This window comes from Grus americana, chromosome 2, assembly GCF_028858705.1.
Source record: "Grus americana isolate bGruAme1 chromosome 2, bGruAme1.mat, whole genome shotgun sequence".
Taxonomy (NCBI): Eukaryota; Metazoa; Chordata; class Aves; order Gruiformes; family Gruidae; genus Grus; species Grus americana.
The window spans coordinates 135,769,816-135,795,624 of NC_072853.1; the positions used below are offsets into that span (position 1 = coordinate 135,769,816).

At 41.1% G+C, this 25,809-nt stretch overlaps 1 protein-coding gene across 12 annotated transcripts in view; it reads right to left on the minus strand.

Annotated features, from left to right (window-relative positions):
- The window catches only part of HDAC9 (histone deacetylase 9), a 484,926-nt gene that overhangs the window by 138,449 nt on the left and 320,668 nt on the right, over positions 1 to 25,809 (minus strand). For all 12 annotated transcript variants that reach the window (XM_054816940.1, XM_054816933.1, XM_054816932.1 and 9 more), the window contains one exon: positions 4,104 to 4,281. In XM_054816940.1, coding sequence (XP_054672915.1) covers positions 4,104 to 4,281 — 178 coding nt within the window. The remainder of the gene's footprint in view (positions 1 to 4,103; positions 4,282 to 25,809) is intronic.

Sequence of the window (25,809 nt, forward strand, 5' to 3'; positions counted from 1 at the left end):
AGAGACAACTGTTTTCAATTGCAGACTGCTGTGAAATATTAATAAAAGATGGTTATTCTGTCTCTGCAGAACAAATGCCTACAGCCAGATTCTGCTCTCAGATTCCTTGTGTAAATCTGAGCAGTTCCACTGAGACCGGTGGATTTATTCTGGATTTACACCAATATTAGTGAGGTCAGAATGTGGCCCTGATGACAGACTGGAATGGTGGCACCACTGAACCGTATAAAGACAGAGGACACAGGACAAAAGAAACTGAATTTGCATTAAGTCAGAAAAAACAAGGTCTTCCTGGTGGGGACTCCCTAACACTCATTCTTTTCAAAAGTACTTTATTTGGGTTAACTTCTTTTAATACTATTTTAAACAGAGGGGAGAGCAAGAGACCTAAAAATTGTTGACTAACAGCTTGCTTTGAAGAAGGTGAAAGTCCTGAAAAACAACAGTACCAATAAGAAAACCCAAGGGAAGAATATCTAATAAATTATTCAGAAGAAAAAATGTGAACTAAAAACCATCAAATATTCTGTAAGGCATCTAAATGAACATCAGCTAGATTTTATATTTTTTCCATCTTTAACTCATTATCTTGGGCATATACTGTGTATATATTGCATAGCGCTCTCATAACCATCACCATTCTGATTCCCTTCAGATATTTGACTAAAAGCATTTTCTTTCATGACTCGCAAAAACACAGGATCATTTTGATCCGTGTGTAATGTTCTGCCACAACAGTTTTCCTTCTACCTTTTTTATCTTCCAAGAATATATTGTCTTTAATAGGAAAAAAAAAAAACAAAACAAAAACAAACCCACAAACCAAACAAAAAACCAAACAGTAAGAAATAATTCAAGGCAGGGAGCTGTTTTTACATTAACTTGTAAGGCCTGAATTTGACCTCACTTCGAGCTGTACTAGAATTTTCTTCTTTTCCACCCACCCATTCCTTCCTTCCATGCATTTAAAAATGGTAGTATTGCAACTGCTGTGGACAACGGCTGGTTGCATCTCATGCTTTCTTAAGGGAGCAAATCATACAACCACAGGATAGCTCAGGTCCGAAGGGAGCTCCAGAGATCTCTAGTCCAACTCTCTGCACAGAGCAGGTCAGCACTGTGATCAGACAAGGTTGCTAATGGCTTTCATCCCAAAGGATTTTGGAAAGGCTGTATAAGAATAGGTAAAAGTTGGGTCTGGCTTGCTTTCTTTGCACTGACCAATGAATAAATGCCAGGGCACCATCCAGACCCAGGAAATACTATGCACAATAAAGCCATTCTATGACATACCATAAGTTAATAATACACATATCTATCTAGCTATTCACAGAAACTGTATTAGAACTGTTGATGTTGCAAAGTCTCTGTTCAGTGTCACTCCAAAGGTGTTAATCTCATAATACAGAAAATGGCTCTATTTTCAATGTATTCAGAAACTACAGTGACAAAGGTTATCCATGTAAGTCTGTAAGCCTGGAGACATCAAAAGAGGCATGAGCAGCAGGTTGAGGAAGGTGATTCTGCCCCTCTACTCCGCTCTCATGAGACTCCACCTGGAGCGCTGCATCCAGCTCTGGGACCCCCAACATAAGAAGGACATGGACCTGTTGGAGCAAGTCCAGAGGAGAGTCACAAAGATGATCAGAGGGCTGGAGCACCTCTCCTGTGAAGACAGGCTGAGAGAGGTGAGCTTGTTCAGCCTGGAGAAGAGAAGGCTCCAGGGAGACCTTAGAGCAGCCTTCCAGTACCTAAAGAGGGCCTACAAGAAAGCTGGAGAGGGACTGGTTACAAGGACATGTAGTGATAGGACAAGGGGGAATGGCTTTAAGATGAAAGAAGGTAGATTTAGATTAGGTGTTAGAAAGAAATTCTTTACTGTGAGGGTGTGGAGGCACTGGAACAGGTTGCCCAGAGAAGCTGTGGATGCCCCCTCCCTGGAAGTGTTCATGGCCAGGTTGGATGGGGCTTTGGGCAACCTGGTCTAGTGGAGGGTGTCCCTGCCCATGGCAGGGGGGTTGGAACTAGATGATCTTTAAGGTCCCTTCCAACCCAAACCATTCTATGATCAGGGAAATTAATTTCTTCAAGCAGAAAGGAAAGGCTTCAGTGTGACTGCAGAGATGCGTGCTCTGACTCAACAAAAGAAGAAACAAGAATTCAAGAAAAATATGTTCAGATTTGGAGAAAGGAGTTCAATGAATAATTGAGAATCTCAGTTGGAATAAGATGCATTTTCTTCTCTCTTTCTTTCTCTGTTTCCACTGCTGTTGTTCATGTAGTAACACTTTACTAAAGGGGTAAGGTTAACTGCCTGATCTTAATACACCCTGACTCTGCATATGCACTGTCTGCATTTCCATTGCAGAACCCATCAGACTTCTTCGTGTCAGATCTTGAGCCTGTCATGCCTGGTATGTCCCATTTCCTGATACCGTCTCCGTTCAGTGTTTGTACTACATCATTTCGTTCCTTCTCTTATTCTTCCATCTCAACTTCACATTTTATTTCTTAATCAGCTCTACTGATGCCACAAATCCCCACATAAATATATATATATATATGTATGTATATATATTTATATATACACACATCCTTGACCCTAGTCCCCCTTCTGGGGACTTGTAAAGGGAGATGTCAGTAAACCTTAGCAGTCAGACCAAAACAGCAGCCTTTATATTTGCAACTCAATTCAACCTTTGTAGTGGAACTGCAGACTTTTGAACAGGACATCGAAGCTACAGCCAGTGAACTCACTTTTGGTGTGCTCTGTGAGTCTTTTAGAATGAGTTTACAATGTTTTGGGGACTCTGTGAACCACAACTAGAAAAACAGTGGCCTGGTTTAATAATCCTGTCTATACACAGCTGGTCTTTTTGCAGAAACTCACGGAAAGTGAATTACCATGTTTCTTTCTGTACAATCCAAACGTTTGTTACACAACAAGTGAAATTCCTGAATTGACAGTGTATTTACAGAAGAAGAAATTATGTCTTTCATCTTTGAATGTCATCTTACATCCATTTACCCACTTAATGGCAGTGCTTTAAGGACATCTCTTTTTCTTCTGCACTTTTTTTCTTTAAAATAATAACTTTTTGCTTTCCAAGTTCACATTGTAATTGGAGAGACAGGAGAGAATGCACGTCAGATATAGTGCCCATTAAGGACTCCATCCTACACTAATCCATAGTCATAGCCTAAAGAGCTGTAAGTGTTCAGGGTATGGCACGTTCTGCCAACTGATGTGAAGAAATTAATACTACTGGCAGAAATCTGAACAGTATCTCCAAGTATTCATTTCCCCTTTCTTGTGCACAGAGTAAGTGAATCTTCACTTCTAACCATGCTGTAATGTTACACTGAGATTCAGGGTCTTAAAAAGATGGAACTTCTTGCAAGGTTAAATTACCCAAAATAAGAAATGGGGTTTCTGTGGTCATTTTTCTTCCTTTCACTGAAGATTTTGGAGGTTCAAATCACTCCGCTTTAGACAGCCCAGACCATACCAATGGGAGATGCTCCCTGAGTGACTGGACTTCCCAGGGCTTGACCATAAAACCATCCTCTGTAGAGAATCCATACAACTGCTGAAAGACACCAAAGTTGTAGCCAACATCACCTTCTAGTCGTGGCTACAGCTTTGCTCTTTCTGTAGGGAAAGCAACCTCATAGCATAGACTGACTTGTCAAATGAAGACATTGAGAACTATATAGCAGCTTTCCTACTTACTGGTGGTCTTTCTTCAACTTTTTGGTGGTCTCTTTACAAAACAGGCAACAAGAACATGGAAAAAAGAACCAGAGGATGGGGAAATGAAAGAAAAAGCTATAAATGACTTAAAGGCACCAAAAATGCACCTGTTACTATATTGCCAGAGCCAGTCAATGATAATAATTTATGGCTGTGTGAATATTAACCCTGTGATTTATCAGCTGCACTGGTTGACTTGATGCCAGTACAGCGTCATAAAACCAAGGAACAGTAAGGCTAAAACTGAATACATTGCTGCAGGAGGTATTCGAGGTATTTAAATCTGTTGATCCTACATGAACAAACGCATTTTCCCTGCCTATTAAAAGCAGTCTTTAGGGAATCCTACCAGTCGTGTAGACATGCTGGCTGGGTTGGTCCATGGCTGGGTGAGGTAATGTGGAATCAGCGGGGGAAGACGGGGTCCTGGACACCGGCCGATGTTTATCTAATCCCGCCATGCCAACTGTAGCCATCTGAGCCTGGTAGATTTGCAACTGGTGGACATGCCGATGCGCCGGGAACTCCTGTTTCCAAGAAAACAGCACAGTAGAAAGAAATGTGAGACAGGATCAAGTAAGACACTGAGGGAAACATGTCAACAAATTAAGTTCATTAGGTCAGGGCTGTAATAAACAGTGTGGAGAAAAACCCCCAACAACTCGCACCTAAGACCTAGTCAATAAATCCATTCAACAGATGTTTTCACACTGTCAGTGTGGGCTGCTGACTTTGCTGGAGAGTAGGTGATGGCAGGCAACCTGTCATCTCTCCCTGACAGGAAAAGATGGCTTCACATGCAGTGGCTTATAAAAGACAAAGGTTTTTCTAATATATTGAATACATAATATGATGTTAGGATATGCACTTTATGACCTTACAGAAATAAAAATAAAATCTTCCTACAGCACTGAAAGTGAAAAGCAGTGTACTTACTGCTCAGTACCAAATTCACTGAGCAACTATGAGTCAAGTTTCTACAGAGGACTCAGTTCCCAGACCTCTCTGGAAAACAGGAAAAATTTGCACATAAGTTTTCACAAATAATTTAGAAATTCAGGAATTGTTACATGAGATCCCACTTAGGGGCCATCTTTTTTTGTCATAACTGCTGCCAGCTGTAGTCAGTGCCAAACACTTCAGTGAAAGGCAGGCAGGTATGAAAAAACTGAGACAGAGCAGAAAGGCAGATTTCATCCTCTGTTTTGTTTGTCAAGAGATGGTGACTTTTGCTGACATGAAAAAGGGTGAAATCCTGCTGGAATCAGTAGAAACCTTGGCATTCACTCACTCTTTGGAGTAGGATTGCTTCCCAAGGCTTTTTCTTTCTTTTTTTCTTTTTTTGTGCATATAGAACTTGAATCTCAACAGAAAGAGAATGCAAGAGAGAGACTTCCAAACGGCTTGCAGTATAAATTTGGTTGACATTCATATTTCCACGTCAGAACTACAGAGTCTTGTTTTTCCTCATCTAGGCTCAGTATATATATATACAAGTGGGTGCATATAAATATATATATATGGCATATATGAGAGGGGTTTTTTTCAACCCAATAGCAATTAGTGGTGCTGTTGTTTGGGACAGGAGGTCAGAGACCTGGCCTGGCCAAGGAGGTATTGGTGGGAGCTCAGAGAGGTGAAGCAGAGTTCAGGCTGTGCAGGAGGGCAGGTGGGAGTACCCAGGAGTACCCCAGCCCCTCACGCACTGCAGAATGAATCCACAGCTCGTGGGAAGTGAGAATGTCTACCCTGCATGTAAAAAAAAAGAGGCCTTTAAGAAAATGAGTGCTCATCAATAACAATGCTTTAAAAGGCAACCTCGAAACCCACATTAATATCTGGGGTCACCACTTCAGTGAAAAGACATAAGGTCATGGGAAGGGTAAATCACCTGGGAGCTTGTCGTAAGCAACTAAATAAAGAAAGAAAATATGAGTAAGCAAAAAGAGGTTTTACAAGAAATGTCTCGGTTTGGGGTCATTGAATCATTTCCCTTTCTTTAAATATAGTCCCCAACTTTTCCTATTGCTTTTTTAATGTATGGTGACAGGATGGTGTTATACATTCCAGGAAATATCCAGAGGTATCTGAACAGGTCTACGCATCCCCTTTCTTTATGATCATAACATCACTTAACAGTAATTCTTTCCTGAAATGCCTAAATGTTTTGTGTTTACTTGATTTCACTAATGACTTTAATTGTGAGAAATTTTCAGGGGGGATGTTTTTTATGCTCCTAGGCACACACATCTTTTGTAACCTTTGTTGGGGGTGCGTGTGATTGGAGAGGAGAAATGAAGAATGCATGGACACCATTGTGTTGAATATTTTCCCTATGGAGAACAGAAGTAGATCAGTTCCTTGGCAAGGATTTCACATTCGCTTTCCTCAATCCTGGCATAGTGCTCAGAAGAGAAGGCATAGGAGGTATTTTGCTGTCTGTGGCATGATTGCTCCCTGCATCCTAGAGTCAAGTGATGACAGCAGCACTGTCACTCTGATGCTACTGTATTCACCATCATCCACCTACTCTTCCAAAGCATGAGAAGAAGCTGAGCAGTTTGGAAGAAGCCAGACTCGTACCTGCAGAAGCCCTTCTTCACACAGAAGTTTACTGTCATACATGAAACAAGCATAATAGTTGTTATTTCTGCTACTCTCCTCAACCTCATAGGCTGCATTCATTGCATTAATAAATAGCTGGTATCTGTGTAGTTCTTCGATCAAAGGGATTTTTGATATTATCTTTCAGCAGTCACATTAACTAATAATAATTCATTAATTGAGTTCATTTTTCTGATAATTAGCAGAGTACAGAAGACAAAAGGATTTGTTCTCTGTTGGAATGCTCTTCAAGCTAGTAAGAATGTAGCAGTGTATTCTGGCAGTCTACATTAAACAGTATTATTTAAATATACTTCTGAAGGAAATCTTGGAAATTCAGCTATCAGTGAGGGGTAATTCATACTGTGCACAAATGTCTCTGGACTTTCCTCAGTGCCAGTAAATGCTAAGCTCTGAGCCTTTAGAGCTGCCTCGTCTGCCTTCCTCTTACTTTCAGAACTGAACTTGTGCAATGCCTGCGCAATCTTTTCCAGTGAACCTGTAAGTTTGCCAATCAATATCTGAAATCCAATCTATCCAGGTCTCTGACCTGAAAACGTCTATTTCAGTGGGTTTTGGGTTGTTTGGGGTTTTTTTATGATGTCTTGAAGAAAAAAACCAACAAAGCCTGGAACACTACAAAATGTAGATAATTCAGGCAGACGTTCCTACCCTTGCTTATAAAAAGATTAGGTGTTTGTGTCTATGCGAGCAATATAAATAATGCTATTTTTCAGGCACATGAACAAATCAAGGTAATTTTTTTAATGCTAATCATCCTGTCTGAACATCAGCTAAGAGCCAGACAGCTATACATTTCAGCAATTTGTCAAAGACCAAGAAGAGAGCCTGTTCTTGCTCTCCTGTATTTTCCTGCTAAAGTGTGTTTTGTTTATATCATTCTTCCCTCCTCAAATGAAACCAGACACATACCTAGAATTTGCCACATGTTTATCGGCATAATGAGTCCAGGGAAGGAGAAGAAATTTGTGGATGGTTGGATGGAAAGCTGCATGACACCTGCTTTAATTTCTGAGGTCACGGAAAATTGTTTGCCTGTGAAAACCCTTTAAAATTTGTTAAAAGTGCAGTAGTTTGTCTCACAATGCTTATACTGAGGCTTGCTTACATCCTCTGGTGACTTCCAGATCCTTTAACTGTAATTTTAAAAACTGTAGGCATCAGCAGATTTTGGACTTGTTTAGGTTTTAGCCAAAGTTTTAGGCTAACTTCCTGATTAGGTTTCATTTTACAGACAACAGGCACTCATGAAATACATACATTTTTCTCCAGCCACCTACATATTTATGCTGTGAGCATCTGAGATACTCTGTGTCGCACAGACAAGTGGATTAATGCAATGAGTAATGTGGATAATCAACACACTTATCTGGCTCCCCAAATGCCCACCTGGCCTCTGGAAGGGATTAAAGCAACACAATGAATTCATCTTCAGGTTTTATGTGCTACAGTACTGCAAACACATGTCCATCTCTCCAGCAATATGACAAAAGCAGTATTTGCACATCTGCAGGGTTAGTGATTTGTGTGAATATATTTGGAGCATTTCTTAGGTAACCTGAGCCCTGCCTGCCCGGCATGGAGCCTGCTAGTTCCAGGTGCCTGAGATTAGTTCATTAGTAGAGGCAGGCAATTAGGGCCTCTGCCAGAGCAAGTGGAGAGCTATTCATCGTCTTCCCCAGAAACCAGCTTAGGCCCTCAGTAATTATTGTGAGGAGGATTTTTAGAATCAGTGCCTAAAGAGAAGGTGGCCCTTTTAGAGGCATGGGAGGTAAATATTTGTTATTCTCCTAGTATTACTGTAAAGTTTGTTGTTTGGGAGGAGCTGGAGTTAATTTGGGTCGGTGTGAATACTACTTTCATGTAGATGTGTGATTTGGACATTTTGGTGCTTGATGTTTTGTATATTCTGATGATTTTAATGAGAAATACTTCCTTATTTTTACTGGCTGTGAGAACTGGTGACCCACAAGTGTATTCAGTTGGATTGTTAGATGGTCTATGTTGGATGATAAAACATAGGTGAATTGTCTAATGAATTAATGCTCCTTCAAGCTGTTATGTTTTATGCAGAGGAAAGATATGTGGGATTCACTCATAAAAACTTTTCTTGCCTCTGAATGGTGTGCTTTTTAATTTAGTTGGATGGATATGTTTATATTTAGTTTAATCATAGCTAAATAAATCCTAAGATTTGTATGTCTGTACTATAATCTTAAGTGTGTACAGGCATATGCACATCTCTCTTCAGGGTTTATGCTTTGGCTTTATTTCATTGTGGTAGAAAATATTTTTTCTCTTAAGAAATTCAAAACTTGCTGTTCCTAATAGTGAGATTACTGCACATAGTCTCTCATATATTTGTGGCTAGGTTTATAGCCCTGCTCTGTTGCTGTGCCTCTACTTGTAGTCTGCTGAAGTATGAAATATGTGCTAATGTCTATTAAGTGTCAAAAGTCATTCATGTATCGCCCATCCTCCCCTCCTCTTCCCTCCCCCAAAGACCTTCAGTACTCCTAACTTTACAAGGTTTTTCCTCTCAAAGCGTTTTTTAGCAGTCTGTTCGCTAGTTAATTTTTTCCTATAATTTCCACATTGTTTTCTGAAAATTACCCAAAGGACCAATTATTACTGAAGAGGAAAAATGCATATGTGCTGCAGGAAGTTTTGCCCTAAGTGAGGATGAAAACAAAACCTGCCCAGCAGGAAGACCTGCTGTCTTCCAAGTACTTCCTCCAGCTCCTTCCCCTGAAAGGCATTTCTGACGCCTGCTCTGCTGCCTTGTCTCATCCCATGGCTCCTGTTGGAGGCCCTACTCCTTGGCCTCTTCCAGACCCCTATTAGCAACATAGGAATGGAGTAATTTCAGGTCCTGTCGCTTGTCTTCCCCACCACCTTCCCTAACTTCCTCCCTTCCCAGTGCCGTTGTAGCTGAATGCATCCAAGGGGCGTCCAGGCCAGCCAGTGGCTGCATCCAGCAAAACAGCCTCTACTTGCAGCAAACAAAGCTTGGTCCTTCTTTAAAGTGTCCATGATGGCAGCCTTGGCCCAAACCAAAACTGCATCATCCCAAATCTGATTCACTCAGAAATCTTGGGCACCCAGAAACTTCTCATACACAGTAGTTAACAATGCTTCAGAAATCATGGACCTCATGAAAATATTAATAGGATTGACCTTGGTTATCCCCAGAAGTGACAGGGGAAAAAGAAAAAAGACAACAGACCACAATGAATTCTTAAACAAGGAGTATTGAGACAAAAAGAGCTGTAGGTGAGCAGAAGTCATAGAACTTTTGACCTAGGAGTTCTGTGAACTACTGTTTTGCCTGCTTTCCTCCAGAAAAACCCCCCATAACTAGTTGCCCTTAGGAAATGAGCAAAAATAGGTTATGAGATCTTCTGAAAATATTTGTGTGCATAAATGTGAAAGTGCAGGAATGACTTCTCTCTGTCAATCTATCCAACCTAAAATAGAAATTAGTCTGAGGTATCCCTGAAAATGAATATGTTGAGAGGTCATCTTCTAAACTGCACTGTCACTTAGAGAAAACATATGACCAAGAAACCCTACCAGTGCTATTTTTTACAAAACCACATGTAAAGCCACAAACTTCCATGGTCATTGCTTTCAACAGAACTGGAAAAAAATCAGTATCACCATCTGAAGTATAGTCAGCCACAAATTCAGAATCAGCATTTTTATGAAAAGTAAATAAATAGCAAGTATGGATACAGGCACATAGAGTGAATAGGTACAAATGGGTTTAGATCAAGCAAAAGCATAGACAGGAAAAAAAAAAACAGGACAGCTAACCTTGAGGCACCTGGGTATTATCACGATGTTTATAGAATTTGTTTTTTTCTTACTGTAATCCAAGGAACACAGTGTTGACTAGAAAAGGGGTAAATAGAAATGAAGTCTTATCAGCTGAGTGTCAGGTGGAGATACAGAATAGTGGGATGAAAGCTGTACCCCAAAACTGCCTAGAGTCCTAGGCAGAGAAGACCTGCCTTGAGCAGCTGGTTGCTGCGTACATCAAAACAACCCCGTGCCCTCCCCTTGCATTCTGAAGGACTGTGGACAGGCTTAATCCAGCTACTGCCAAGGTCAGACTTAGTATTTGGGGTGGCCCTACTGCAGTGACTGCCCACGGCATGGTCACCACCCTCAACAACTTTGTTTTCTCCCTCTGTTCCTGGAGCAGCAAAGTTGCTACTGCAGAGGTCTCTTCCCCTCTCCTGCCACCCCTCCCTTCTAGGGCAGGAGCACCTTTGGGATGGCAAAACATGATATTAAAATGACAACGGTTTTGTCAAGTGGGCCAAGGAATAGAGGAAGAGCAAAGACTACTAATGGGGTGACGAGGGTGTGCTCCTTCGTCAAGTCATGTAGGAGAAGATGCATTCCCTGCCTTGGGTTATGTGACCAAATGTGGGGGTCAGGGCTGGGGTGATGGCCCTTTTCTCTGGTTGTAGGATGTAACAGCAGGGCCAAGACCCTACCTTTTATCCTTACTGTTGCACTGGGAGGTAGGTGGGTTGCTGACCCGTGGTTTCAAAGGGATAGATGGTAAAAGCTACCTCCCTTTGGGGAGTTTCCAAAAATGTGAGCATCTAAACGTGAGCTATCCTGGTCTGATGTTGGTGAGGAATCAAGATGGACATGTGGATTGAGAAGTTTTCAGCTACCTTTGTGAAGAAATATGAGCCAAGCAGTCACTAAGTTGAAGCCTGGTGTGATTAAGAAGAAAGGAGTGATGGGAAATGGTGTCTGGGAGTAGCAGTGAGGAGGGCCCTAAAGACAAAACACTTTCTACTGGAGGGAAATTCCAGGAGTCCAGCTGAGCTGCTGGTTTCACTCCCGGTTCCCGCTCCTGCGAGACCTGCCTTCTCTGCTCCTGACATTGGCAGGTACTCGACTTCTGTCACTTCTGCTGAACTGCTGACTCTGCGGTGTGTGCAGCACGCATCCAAAGAAAATGCAGCACCTTCTCAGAAACTTGCACTCCCAGCTGAATCTTTTCCTCACTTTCTGACTCTCCCAGAGATTTTATATATGTATAAATAATTGGAGGTACAATGAAGGGGGAAAAAGGGACCATCTGAACATCTTGTGCGTTGTTTTGCTTTTAAAAAGTCTTTAGAGGATTCTTGTTACTTTATTACTTTTACTAGAAATACCACAAGACTTTCCTGAAGTCATTTGGTGCTTTCCAAAAAAAGAATAGAGAGAAGTGCAGAAATGAAACCAATGGGAAAATACAGTTGTCCGCATGTCTTGACCTAACTTTCAGTATTAACAAGTATTTGTTTCTTTTACTTTGATGTGAAGAATAAATAAGCTTTATCATAGCATTTAATGGTTACAAACACCTAATCCTAGCAGCTTTCCAGCAGTCATTCAGTTAAAATGTTAGTTGGCCAAAACTAATTAATAAAAAATCACCTGTCCCACCTGTTTCATTGTGCCAGGAAATATCACCCAACTCTTTTCAAGTGTATTGGTGAATCAGTTTGGTGTTACTTTATGCAGACCTTTTCAACCACTTCCATTTTTCTTAACAGACTTGTATGATTTCTTTTAAGTGAAGAATCATTAGTTTGGCCTTCATGCAGAGAAATAATAGCCTCCAGGCTAAATTCAGAGCAGCCCTGCTGAAGATCTGTGTTTTCTGCGTACTTCAACAGATTCTGCTTTGGTTTTATAGGCAACTCTGCTGACCTTGGGATTTATTGTAGAGTCAATGGAAATTTCTTTAGCCTGACACATAAAGAAAATATCTGGAAAACCTTGATCTCCGATATAGAGTCCGCACACACTAACACATTTGTGTCTAAGCACAAAATCATGAGGATGCATAGAAGCCCTCTGCAGATGCCTTCTCTCTTGTACGGGGGTACGTGAGGTCAGAACAGGGAGCATCCATGGACCTTATGGTCAGCAAATATAAGAGCTGTAACCAAGGTGTTTTACCAACTCTGTTATCTCTCCATAGATCATTGTATCTAATGCACAAACTCCAACAGGTGTGTGTATTGCCATTGCCCACACCAGAGCTCTTCTGTACGAACCATCCATTTCTGCTGCTGCCTCTGTGACAGCAGCGTTGTAACCTGATGGATACCACATTCCAGTCCTTTGCTGGAGGACTTCTGCCCTTCCGAAGATTTCAGAGATATACTACCAAATCTCACACCTTACTTCAGTGTGGTTAAAATGTCAGCGGACTTCCTTTCTCCACCATATTTGTAGTAAATTATACAGTTTCTTGAAAAAATACATATGTACATGCACCTGCTTGCAAATTGACAAAGTATTTAAAAATATTTTTATCTCTCCAGTGCTCAGCTCTTCACTTCTTTGATTTTGGCACACAGAGTGGTGACAGTGAAATAGTGATATAATTTGAGATGCTAAAAAAATACAGGATTTGAATATAGGAAGGATGCTGTGGATGGGGAATAAAAGATAAACTATGACAAAATAAATCTTTTCAGATCTGTTCTATATACAACTATAAAGTATTCTATATATTTGCAGAATGCTCTATATATTTATAGAATAAATATATTTCTGCAACAAACAAGTGCAGCTTGTACTTTTAAAAAATTATTATTATTTGGAATAAGATCAAATTATTTGTAATTTGAACTGAACACATAAAGTTTACTTTTAAAGATTTCTGGAAACCAGGGACTTTCCTGCTATATGCTCCTCAGCATAGGGTTTGCTGCTTTTAACAAGTGGGAGAACTGCCAGAATGGGCAAACTGAAAATGAGGGGGAAAACTCTTATGCTTGCTGATCTAGGAATAACTAGAGGGTTAAAAAGAAACATGGAAAATAGTATGTGCTAGCATAGCACTAATTGCATAATGCAGACTGCGAAATAAATTCTCCCAATATCTTATTCCTTGAGCAAATCTTGGCCCTTAAAATGCAAAGTTCAGTTCAGAAAAGACCATAATGCATGTTACATTTCATGGGAAGGGTGAGTGTATTTATTTGAACTTGAATTTGCTTCATCACAATCTACTTCAATTGTCCCCTCTAAAAAAGTATTTATAGGACAGACCGCTGTCACAAGGAAGGGATGTGGAAGACTGGATGAGACTAAAAGGCAGAAGAGAGAGGGAGAAATATTAGGAAATCTGAACAACTGAATATCAAGCTCCAACCTTTTCCATTCTCACCCTCTCTTCTTTATGATAATGTTCTCCATTTTCTTTCTGGTTTTAAAATTTGAAAGCTGTTTTGCTTGTATGTTCAACTGCCTTCCAGTCCTTTCTTGCCTTTATTCTTTTTCCAACAAAAGCTGAGTCTTCCATGTATTCACGTCTTCAGAAACCTCAAATATCATAAGATGTTACAACAGATACAAGATAGAAACAGTAAGAAAAAGCACAAAGAATACAAACTGGGGAGGAGAAGTGGGGGCAATAAGAATGCTTGTCCCAGTGTAGAGCTTCGGGAAGGTGGTTCATTGATTTGATCACACTACATAAGGATCTTATCACTACATTAGCTGACATGATATTTTTCTCTAGATAGAAGAGATCTCTATCCAAAGTATACAGGAGTAACTTGCAGAAAAAGAAGTCTGAATGCTTAATAGAGCAAAGGACACAAAATTAGAGACCAAACCCTAGTCTATATTTTTCATCTGGGCTCTGTTACTCTTTCCTATGAACCATTTCCTTCCTGAAACAAGAGAAACCACAACCATCATAGGTATAGTGATTAAAATTTTCAAAACTCCCTAAATATGGAACAAAAATCACTATCTACATTAGAAAATGGCTAATTTTTCAGAGGATGGCTGCTTAGTACTCAGAATCACTCTCTCTTTGTTTTAAAGGCCAGCTTAAGATAGTGGTGTCTCAATTTGTGTATTGGGGAAGGCAGCCCTGGAGATCAGCTCCGTTGCCGGTGCGGTCCCTTAAAGCACCTCCCTGAACATAGCCCAGTGACACCCTGGGAGGGCATCCACGTGCTGGAGATTGTCTTGGAGTCAGTGGCTGAGCAGGAAGACCACAAGCAATTGGAAAGTGGCAGATGAGCCAGCTGGGAAGCACAAATCCAGTGTCCCAAGAGCTGTGCGGTTGCAGGCAAAGAGCAGAGGGCTTCCAGTAATTCCCAACAGAAAGAACCTGACAGTCAGTGGAGAAGGTCTACTCCAATAATAAGTTATAATTTATAGCACGTTGTAGCTCTGTTTTGGAGCCAGGCTGGATTATTTACACAGATCTGAGTCTAGATAGACTAGAGGGGAACTAATTTATTCTGGGATTTCACTGGGATATCTGAAAGGAGGGTTTGGCATTTCAATAGCTGCTTCTTAAACCGATGCCCACAAAGAAGAGAGGAGAGAGTCTTCTTGCAGCCACACAACAGTTGGAAAAAACATGTACTGGAAAATACTGCATCAAATCAATAGCCACAACTTTAACTACATGTAGTGAAACCTGGGAGGAGGGAGAGGGGGAATCCTGGGAACCAGTCAAAGCAAAATGTTAATTCTAATTGTTGCATTTAGTTGGCCTTGTCTTGTGACAAGTTTGTTATTATGCAGATTTCCTAACTGCCACCTTCTATGGGAGGATTTTACAAAGTGAAGTTATGCAGACAATTCCCCTTGCTTCCTACCTCCTTACTCCTAATTATGTTGGCCCTGTGTTCACTCAAGATAACTTTATAGCTGTCCCCAAATGCTCTAGATTTGGGGCCTGTGACAAATGAAATCTTTTAGTGCTTGGAATTCCTTTTTTCCTATGTTGCAGAACTGTAACTATTAACATGCTGAAAGCACGGCTGTGTTTGCGTATTGTCTGACAATGCATTATTAGTTTTTAAATCTTTTCACAGGCATAATTTCTGAGATTTCCTTTTTGTCTTTAGATATATAATCTAATATCACATGGGATGGTTTGGGGTTTTTTAATATATGTGCATTTACATATACCATTACATTTCTTGCCTTTTTTCTTGCTAGGTATGTCTTCTTTCTTCCTCTGTAATAACTTTTATGTATATTATGTATATATATACCTTGCATGATGCCATCATATTGAAAACTATCATGAAAATAATCTGTAATTCATCTGCTACATAAAAATAGTCTCTATGTGGAAAAAATGAGATGTATAAAGACTTTGAATTATGAATCCAAGTGAAAAGGGATTAGAAATCCTGATTTCTAAGTCCTTCCTTTAACCATTACATCAGTAATAATTACATTGCATTGTTAATGTTCTCCACTGGTTTTAACTTGGAAATAGTGCAGCACTGTGGCTTTCAGTGTTTCTTGATACAACAGATATTAGTAGAGGTACAGTTAGAAGCTGTTTTATTTTGGTTTTGCTGGATTTCGAAAAGGGTAGGAGAAAGAATTCAGAGCAATGGGCACTATGAAATACCACAGCTTCCTGGCACTGCACAGTCAAATTAAAGCACCCCACTCCATAGCTTTAAGCTGAATGCAAAAGGGCTCTGGACAGAGTGAGTGAGTAGAGGAAGGATGATTGTCCCTGAGACCCACACAAAGCCTTTGTGGCGAAGGGTCTCCAGAAACTTCTCAGCTGTTGTGTCTTTGGGGTCATTGTTATCCTCAGTCTAGTTGGGAATATCCAGTCTGTTTTCTTTCCACCCTCTGGAAACATTAAACCTGTTCAGAGAAAGGATGAGGAAAGATGGTCCCATAACATGGTATGTAGTGTACATGTGGTGCTACAGCCAACCTTCAGGGCCACCGTGAGTCCCAAGAGTCGTACTGGCAGCACCCCAACCTAGGCAATGCTGAAGCGCTCCCGATAGCTGGCACCTTGCACCCATGCCACCACCACTGGGGGTGGCCTGCAAACCCTGCTGACCACAGGGGACCTTTTGAAAAAGAACGGACATTGTCAAATGTATTTCAGCCCCATGGCAGAGCTGCAGAGGTGGGCTCAAAGCTTTGGGGCTGGGTTCAAAGCATTGGGTCCCGCCAGCCCAGCAGAGCGCATTCCTATCAGTACTTTGAGACAGGCCACATTTGAAGGTTTCTTTCCAGGAACCACAGGGGGTTAAACCTGATCTGATTGCAACATCAACAGATATGCTAAAACATGGCAGATTTAGCCCAATTAGAGAGCCAACACTATCCAGAGACCCAACCTCAGGCAGTGAGCTTCTCGGCTCCTTCCCTCTCTCCCTTTCAAAATCCTCCCCTGACTATGAGTATTGGGGTTTCTGTTTGCTACTCTTCATGGACAAACCTAATTAAAGCAATTAAACACTTAATAGTGACATTCAAAAATGGAAAAAAATGTGAGATTGTGGCCGAGCTTCTGACTGTTACTGACAATTTTAGAAATATCCCTGGTTTTCATCATATAAGTTCAGATTCACACATCCAAGTGGCTCTTCGGACATTGAAATGTGCTATACACATGGATATAACTTAATTCAGGAGAACCTGACTGCTGCTACCTGGCCTTTTTTGCTTATTTTTAGTCAGTCTATAGAGAATTTAGAAGCTTTTTACTATATGGTTGGAAATAAGAGACAAGGGTGTTTTTCAATTTTCCTCATGTGTGTTGTAAGGCATCAACCTAAGTTATGATCAACCTCTTCTTTTTTTTTTTTTCCCCCCTCTTTTTTTTTAACCTGGATTTAAGCCCTGATGATTGCTGCTGTCATACAGCAATATTCTTCAATGCTGTAATACAGTACATCCTATACATTGCATCCTAAAGAAGTTCCAGGGTTTTCTTCTTTTTGGGAGAGATCATGAAGTTGTAAGTCAGGTTTTGTATCAGAAATAGTGTGGTCAGTAGGACTAGGGAAGTGATTGCGTGCTCAGCATCGGTGAGGCTGCAACCTGAGTACTGTGTTCAGTTTTGGGCCCCTCACTACCAGAAGGACATTGAGGTGCTGGAGCGTGTCCAGAGAAGGGCAACAAAGCTGGTGAAGGGTCTGGAGCACAAGTCTGATGAGTGGCTGAGGGAACTGGGATTGTTTAGTCTGGAGAAAAGGAGGCTGAGGGGAGACCTCATCGTTCTCTACACCTACCTGAAAGGAGGTTGTAGCCAGGTGGGTGTTGGGCTCTTCTCCCAAGTAACAAGTGATAGGGCAAGAGGAAATGGCCTCAAGTTGCACCAGGGGAGGTTTAGATTGGATATTAGGAAACATTTCTTCACTGAAAGGGTTGTCAAGCACTGGAACAGGCTGCCCAGGGAAGTGGTTGAGACACCATCCCTGGGGGTATTTAAAGGACGCGTAGATGGGGCACTTGGGGATATGGCTTAGTGGTGGACTTGGCAGTGTTAGGTTAATGGTTGGACTTGATGATCTTGAAGGTCTTTTCCAATCTAAACAATTCTATAAGTCTTCTAATTTACTTTATATAAAACTTGTTAATTAGCTGGAGAATTTTTCTGATTTTAAGTACATCCAGGAATTTGTCCTAATAGAAAACCCCTGGTAATGCTTTGAATATTTGGGTTCAGTATGACTTCAGATAGAAGTCTACTTCATCTAATCTGTAGTATATCTGTGTATGTGGCAGTAAACAGTAACTGAGCTCCCTTTCAGAGCTGGCCATATTTCTGGGGTAATATCTGCAATACCTGGAGATTCAACATATTATTTCAGTACGAAAAGCATTACATGAAGTTATCCAGGTAAATAAGGCCAAACTCTTTTGAAAATAAAGGTTTTTTTTCTACCCGTGCAACAATTGCTAAGAGCAAAATTCATCTTGTTACAGTGGAAATAGCATACTCTAACTTCACACAGCGGGAGGAAAAAGACTGTGATAATTTATGAGTAGCTGCCATCTGAAGGCATTGAGATTTTTAGGCCCGTTGAATTTTAACCTAAAAGACCTGGGGAACGTCTGAGAGAAAAGCTAGTTGGTAAATTAATCTCTGCTGTTATTAGGCATTCACACCACAGGCATCTATTTGTGCCTACATAACCCCGGCCAAGAGAGGGAATACAGGCTGTGGGGTGCTGCTGTAGGCAATGCGTTCCCAAAGAGGAACTTTGGGGTGACCATTGTGCGTACTTGGTGCCTAAACCAGAGGTGTGAGTCGTCTCACCTAATCTTTGTGTTTTAATGAGAAAGGAGGGAGTGAGAAGCCCTGAGCAGGGGGCCGTGGCTGGCTCCCTCCAGCTGTGAAATGTTTGTGTCCCTCGTGTCTGTCTTCCCCCAGTGGGTGGAAGAGCCTCTCCTTTTCATTTAAGAAAGGGTTACAGGGCCATGCTGCCAAAAGAGCTGCACCAGGGGCTGAAAGCCCTGAGAAAAGTTTGGGTCAAGTTAGGTTGCTTTGGGAGGATTTGGATCTCTGAAGATGTTTTGTTTTCATTCTTTGAATTAAAATTTAATTTAAGTAATTGAAAAACATAATCCGTCTCTGAGGAATGCTGTCTTAATCTTGTCTCTTAGAAGAAAAAGCAGGATTTTCAAATTTTATCTGTTACTGATCAGCTGTGTGAGCTTACACCAGTCTTCTAACCTCTCTGAGCCTTTGTGTCACCTTATCTCATCCTGGCTTTATCTATCCTAACTATGGAGATTTTAAGCAGTTTGTCCTTTGCAACATGACAGTTCAGTGTTCAGCACTAAGGGTGCTTGACTACAGTTGTGGAGCTAAGGCAGTAATACACTTAAAACAATGAAAAACTATCTTGAAAATCCTCTTCCTTACACCTCTGCCCTCCCCCTCCTCCTCCTCCTCCAAAAAAAAAAAAGAAAGGAAAAGGCTATGATTTCATTTAGTTTGTTTCAGCATAGTAACTACCCATATAGATCAAATTACATTTTATATTTAAAAAATAATAAAATAGAGGCAAATATAAGGAACTAGAGCAAAAGGACAAGAAGTGATAGAAGAGAAATTAGATGGAAGCAGGGTGGAAAGAACAAGAATCCAGCTTTAATAGAGATAAATCATAAGTAGCTGAGACTTGGATCCAGGCACCGACTTTCTCATCGCCTGGAAATGGTCAGAGCATCACAACTGTGATTTTTGGACATTCATACAGTATGAGGTTCTGTTGAGTGAACCCTGATCCCCTAGGTCCCCCTGCAAAGATTAAAAGCTTTTAAACTCAGGACTTCACCTTTGTTGTAAGATGAAGGCTTCCAAATCTGTGGTTATTTTCAAGGGTTTTCATTTAATGCTTTATTCTACTATAAAACATATAGTCTATTTATTTGATGCCTTCCAAAACCCCACAGTAATTAATTGCTGTAGTCTATGGTTGTGGTAGCCCAATGGTCAGACGAAATCAGCTGAGAAAGCAGGGCTGGTTGCGCACCAACGGCAGCACCCGCCCACCGCTGACCACAATAACCTTTTTGGGAAAAGTCACTTCCATCAGTCAGGCCACTATAGGGCAGTGGCCGCAAGGCAGCAAAACACTGCTTGGAATAATTCTTTGCAGATGCCAGGAACCGGAAGTTTCAGGGAGAAAAATGAAAGCCATTCACTCTTCCAATGACACAAGCCTTTGATACCACAAAGTCATTTGGACGGAGAGCTCCAAGGTCAGGAAGGCACGTAAAGATTGGTGATTAGAGAAATACTATATCAGCAAAGTGTGGCAAGCTATTAAAAGAAACTGTAGCTTTTATGATTGTGTTGCTGGAGCTTCCCCAGGGCTATTTGTATTAGATATTGAGTTAAGCATAACTTATTTAGTCCCAGCATTCCAGAAAACATTTTGATGTCAGCTACTGAAGGAAAGTAAACACAAGGAGGAGGAAACAGTACTGATCCCAAACAGATAAAAATATTGTAATTTATTTTTGTGAACCCATGCATGTTAGAGCATTAAGAAAGAGGAATTTTTAAAAGGTTGATTTGACTTAAAAGACTTGGTTGATAGAGGTATTTAGTCACTGTGCAGCTAGGGGAGGGAGGGTGGAGAAACAGAGATGATTTATCACGTTAAGTATATGCTACACCCTGACAAAGCATGTATGCAGTTTTCTGTAGACAATATTTTCGTCTAGAGCAGATTTTATGCACATGTGTGATTCTCATCTAATGGTGTGGGCTTGTGCATATGTTGGGCCAAACTATTTGCTTGGCTGGGCTGTTTGCCCAGTGGATGTTCTGGTGGCTGGTGACAGGGATTTGCCTGCCCTGTATTGAGCAATTAAGAGTCCTTGGAACTGTAATTTAGGAATAGCTCTATGGGTATGGAGTTTTGGTCACTAAATGAAGAGTTCAGAATCTGATCTAGATGCTGATAATATTTGCACAGATATTATCTCACAGGTCAGCAGCACCAGTACAGGAGTCATGCTTGTTTATTTGTGTAAGAAGCCAATAAATCCATTGGGGAATTCTGCTCATGGGTTCTCTATTCTCTCAGAATAACACTGTGGACCTGAGGAAATCACAGGTATAAATGTAAGGTCAGGTGTGGTTTTCTTTGATTTGCCAGAAATTACTGTTTATTTAAGAGTGAGGAAGTGGGAGAGCTGAAACCTCAAAGTCAAGTACAGCTCAGGCCCCTTAACACAGGGGAGACACCTCAACAAAAGCTCCTTGCAGAGGGTTTTTTTCATGCCATCTTGACTGTGCTTTGATTCTTAGATATTTTTTTAAAGGTGTTTTTAGGTGGGAGGTAAGCACTTACAGGTTTGTTTAAGTACTGCAGAAAAAAGGGTCAAGGAATATAGCAGAACTAGCATAATGTTACAGATATCTCTCTGTAGATGTCATCTGTCTAGAGATGCTGTCCAAGAAACAATTTGTACTTCCTGCTACCTTGCTCTGACCAGGTGTATTAATGTCACTTCGTTTTGGACCTAGGCAAGATGTCAGCCCTTTCATATCCTTTTATCTCAATAGAAGACACGGTATATAAGATTGTGAAGACCATACTTTGGTGCTCCTCCTGATTACCATAGTTAGAGTTCAGTGATTTCATATTGCTGATAAAATAAAGTTTTTCACTCAAATTGTGAAATTCTACATTTCTACGTTCTGAGCAGGAAAGATTTTAACATGAGATGAAGAGGAAGAAAACTTCCTCTCCCTTCTCTCCTTGCTATATATTTTTGTGTTAATGTTTTCACTGCAAAGAAATTACTCATTACCACAGGAATATCCCAGCTCTGCAGGTTACATATTAATGACCAGTTCTCCCAGACAGAGGATCATATTCCATTTAGAAGTGCAAATGTTATGTCTGCTAGTTACCAAACATGCCATATAGGACTTAGCAACTAAGACTTTATTTGCATGTCCTCTGCCTAAAAACATACCAGTTAATACAAAGACTTCCCACAGATTTTATTTTTTTTTTTTAACCTTAATTACTTAGCCTTACATACTTGTCCTAAGTTTTGGCATATTTATTAAGATGATTCTGGACTATAAATTCTCTACCTCGTAATTTGTAAGTTACCATTTTATTGCACTTTTAGGCAGTCTTTAACAACAGTTAGCCTTTTACTCGGGAATACAACTACTGCATTTTGCATGTTGTGAAGACAGACTTGAAGCTTTTTGGGACCCATAAGGAAAAAGGCTTGTGTTGTTGACTACTTGTCTTGAGAGGAATAATATGTGGCTTAAGTAAAAGAAAGCAGAAATGTGCTTTACCCTAAGCTAGACAGAAAAAAAATACATAAATTTAATAGAAGAATCTGGGTTTGGGTATGACTGAAGGACTAGATAAAGCCAAATCAGATTTAAGATAAGAACATAAGAAATGCCTTGCTACATCAGGCCAGTCTGTCACACCCAATACTGTCTGAGAGAATAGGAGATGCTACTTAGTAAGAGCACATTAGCATGACTACTCTCTGCGATTCATTTCCTTCATACTCTCCCAGCATCCAGAGTTTTTTGCATTATAGATGTTAGAAGTATATCTTTGCCTCTTTCATATCTGCTTATGGCCCCGTTGTCCATGAATGTGTCTAATCCTGTTTTGAACTGCTAGTTCTACAATCTCCTGTGGCAACAAATTCCAGAATTTCACTACTCATGGTGCAAGGAAAAAAGGTATTGCCTATTTTAAACTGATCTCGTAATTTCAGCAAAAACTCCCAAATCTAATATTGCAAGATTCAGTGAATAACAGTTCTTCATCCACTTTGCCTACCGCCCTCATGATTTTGTAAATGTCTCTCTGAGGCAAGGTGTTCTGTAGCAGAATTAGAGATGTTTAACCAGGAGAGTCTGTGCACTTTTTCAGCCTTCCACGGGTGATAACTTGGCCCTGCTTCTCAGTTATATAAATTACCTTTCTGCTCAGTGTTGTTGAGAACGCCGCTTTAATTGATGCTCATGCTGCAGCTGGCCTGGCGGGTCACCCGCGGAGCGGAGCGAGGATACTGCCGGCTCCCGCCAGGCTCCCTCCCAGCCCCAGCGTGCCCCAAATCTGCCCTCTGTTCTCCGGGCCAGGGAGAGCCTGGCAGCCAGCCGGGGAAATCTTATTATGTAGGTGATATTCACTAGGGGAGCATTTGAGAGGTGCATTTTAGTTTTATTTAAGTGTTCTGGTTTCTACTGCCATGGATTTACATGTATAAAAGCCCCACGTTTAAGAGATAGCAACGTGTGAGCATTCCAAATATTTTCTCTCCGCTTCTGCTTCTACTCTCCAGACTCTTCATTCTGTCTTTCTCTCCTCTTCCCACGGGGAGAGGACGATGTCTCTTTGCGCAAGACATTAGTGTGTCTGCATTAGTGTTTGCAAGCAGTATGTGGTAAAACTTTTAACTATGATGCGTTTTAGTCAAGGAGTAAGAGAGAAAACCCAAAGGCTGACACCAGCACCAAAGCTAGAGGTTTGATATTAAATATATTGCAACTTTTTTCTTTCTAATATTTTCAAGTAGGAAATAAATCTCCTTTCTGTTGAAAGATAGTTCTGCCTTTGAAGATAGAATAACGTTTACATAAATGTTAAGGTCTTCTTTAATGTAGCTTTCATTATCTCCTATGTTCCCCCTTTCTCTGAAAGCCCAAGTGACTGATGTCAAGATCAAGGGAGTCAATCAATGTAGATACACTCCAGGACCCAGATAGGATATAAATCACCCTTACTCCTAACCACAGTAGACACCTAACTGAAGGACAGAAGTTTACATATTCACTGTCCTTGTGGGGGAGGCTAAATTTCCCAGCCACTTACCTCACGGGACCCCCTCATTCATTAACCAATTGGGGTGCTTAGTATCACTTATCAAATAGGCTAATCAAAGTTTGAGAGAAACCAGCTCTTGACCACTTCTTGCCCTTTGAGCACTCCAGGGCCACCTCCCGCCCCTAGACTTTTATCTAATTAAAGTTAAAGAGGGGAAAATTAATCCATGGAAGAAAATGAGATAACAGCCACCATAGCAGGCCATCCCGGAGTCTGGTTTGGCTTTCATCTATTGCTACCTGCCAATTAACTCTTCAGCGACACAGGAACCCCATTTTATGGGAGCAGGATCTGTCCCTTCACACAATGATGGGCGTTGTATTTTCATTTTTCACTGCTCCATGTTGCAGTTCCTCTACTTCTAATGGGTGCGGGTGAATTAAAAAGGTCATCCTTTACTCTCCCTCTCTCAAGCTTGACTTAGTGCTGTTTTCACTTGCAGAATACAAAAGTGAAAACTGTAATTTATTACAGTACTAGCAATTCAAGATGTTTTGCTTGGATCCTGTGCTTGCAATTGGTTACCAACATTCCACCCTTTCTTGCTTTTGTTGGCTACTAGTTTATAACCCTCAATTTCATTCTCTAAATCTGTGTTTAAAAAGACATTTCACAACACAGGGTTGTGGGTTTTTTACCTTGGAAAAAAAGTGTGGAGTGTCCCCTTTGCAGATTCACTGCAATTCTTTTTTTACTACTTGTGTTCCTGTTTGGTGTTCTTTTGTTTTAAATTCTTTCCTTCTTTTTTTTAAACCACCTGACTGTAATATTTCTGAAGCCCAAAGGATCTTCCTTTACGATCGCTTGAATTTTTCAACAGCTGAAACTTTGGCACTGTGAATGTCAGAAATAACTCCGGTAACGCAGCAGTCGTTAGCTGCACTGTGAACGGAGAGGCTTGCATTTTACGGGGTGCTTGGGAGTCCTGGGCTGTGGCCGCGCAGCAGCAAGCCCTGCTCCCGCAGCAGCACCTGCCAGCGGTGAGTCGGGGCGCGTGGGGCGGCTCCGACACGCCACCCTCACCGGCAGCTCAGGTTTTGGTGCAGGGCAGCAAAGTTCAGTTTTCTTTCTCAAAAATACTCTGGTAATCTGAAGGCTGGCTTTGTATTTCTAGCACCTTTAGAAGGAAGAGTTGGATTGTAAAGTCTGTGGGACAGGCGCGTATGGCCAAAATTAGAAGTGCTGAGGAAATCCCACTTATACTCAACACTGTCTCAGTGTTCTAACTTGCACCTTGAGGCACTCAGAGGTGGGTAAGTTAAAGTAGTCCCACTTGGACTCTTTTCTAGCGATGAAAACTTGTTTAATTATTACATGTTTATATTACTTTGCAATGGGCCACCATCACTGGTTTGTTTTTTGGTGGTGTGCTTTGTTTGTTTGTTTGGGGGGTTTTTTAAGCCTACAAAGCCCATGTGTATCAACAGCGCTGTAGCCAGCAGTAGTTATTAAATACCTTACAAGTCTAACTTTAATATTGTCAGTACGCAGTTCCTAGCACTTAATAATGGGCAATCTGCAACATAGTTAATTACTTGCAAATGGAAGTTGTAAAAGATAATAGGGTTCAAACCTTTTCATTTAAATCAAAAAGAAGCCCCAAGCAAGCTTCCAAATCTCTTCCAAACTTTGGGAAAATTTTAGTCCATATCAATGTCTGAACTAATATCTGGCCTTCCCTTTAGCTACCCGAACTAATCCATCAGACCTACAATTTAGAACTATGACCTGCAGCTGTTTGGTTATGGAAGGGACATTGGTAGGACTTTAAAGGGGGATAAGTGAGGCAGTGAAAATGAGATTCAGTAATCCCTCTGTATTATAAGGTATTTTGCACAGGGTGGGAAGGAGCTGGGACTTTTGCTTGCTCTCCCATCGCAGGCAGCACTGGGGGGATGTGGTCGCTCCCAGGGCTGCTGCCCGCCCAGTGCCCCCCGCGGAGGCAGGCAGCAGAGAGGTGTCTGCCAAATCCCTCCTGCAGCTCCGGTGCCAGCGCGGGGAGTTCACGAGGACCCAGTTAAACTCAGATACCAATTAGTACCAGCTGCTTTGCTCTGCACGGTGGACAGAACCTACTAGGGACTGGAAAATCTGTAACTGGGAAATACACTAGAGAGAACAATCCTGTACTGGTAGGGGAGGGACTGCAAGCTGTAACAGGTCTTTTCCATCTCTAGTTTCTACATACTTAATTTATATAGGGCACTGAAAACTTAAATTGTAGCAAACTTTGGTCACTATCCACATGAGACAGATTTGATCCAGTGACCCAAA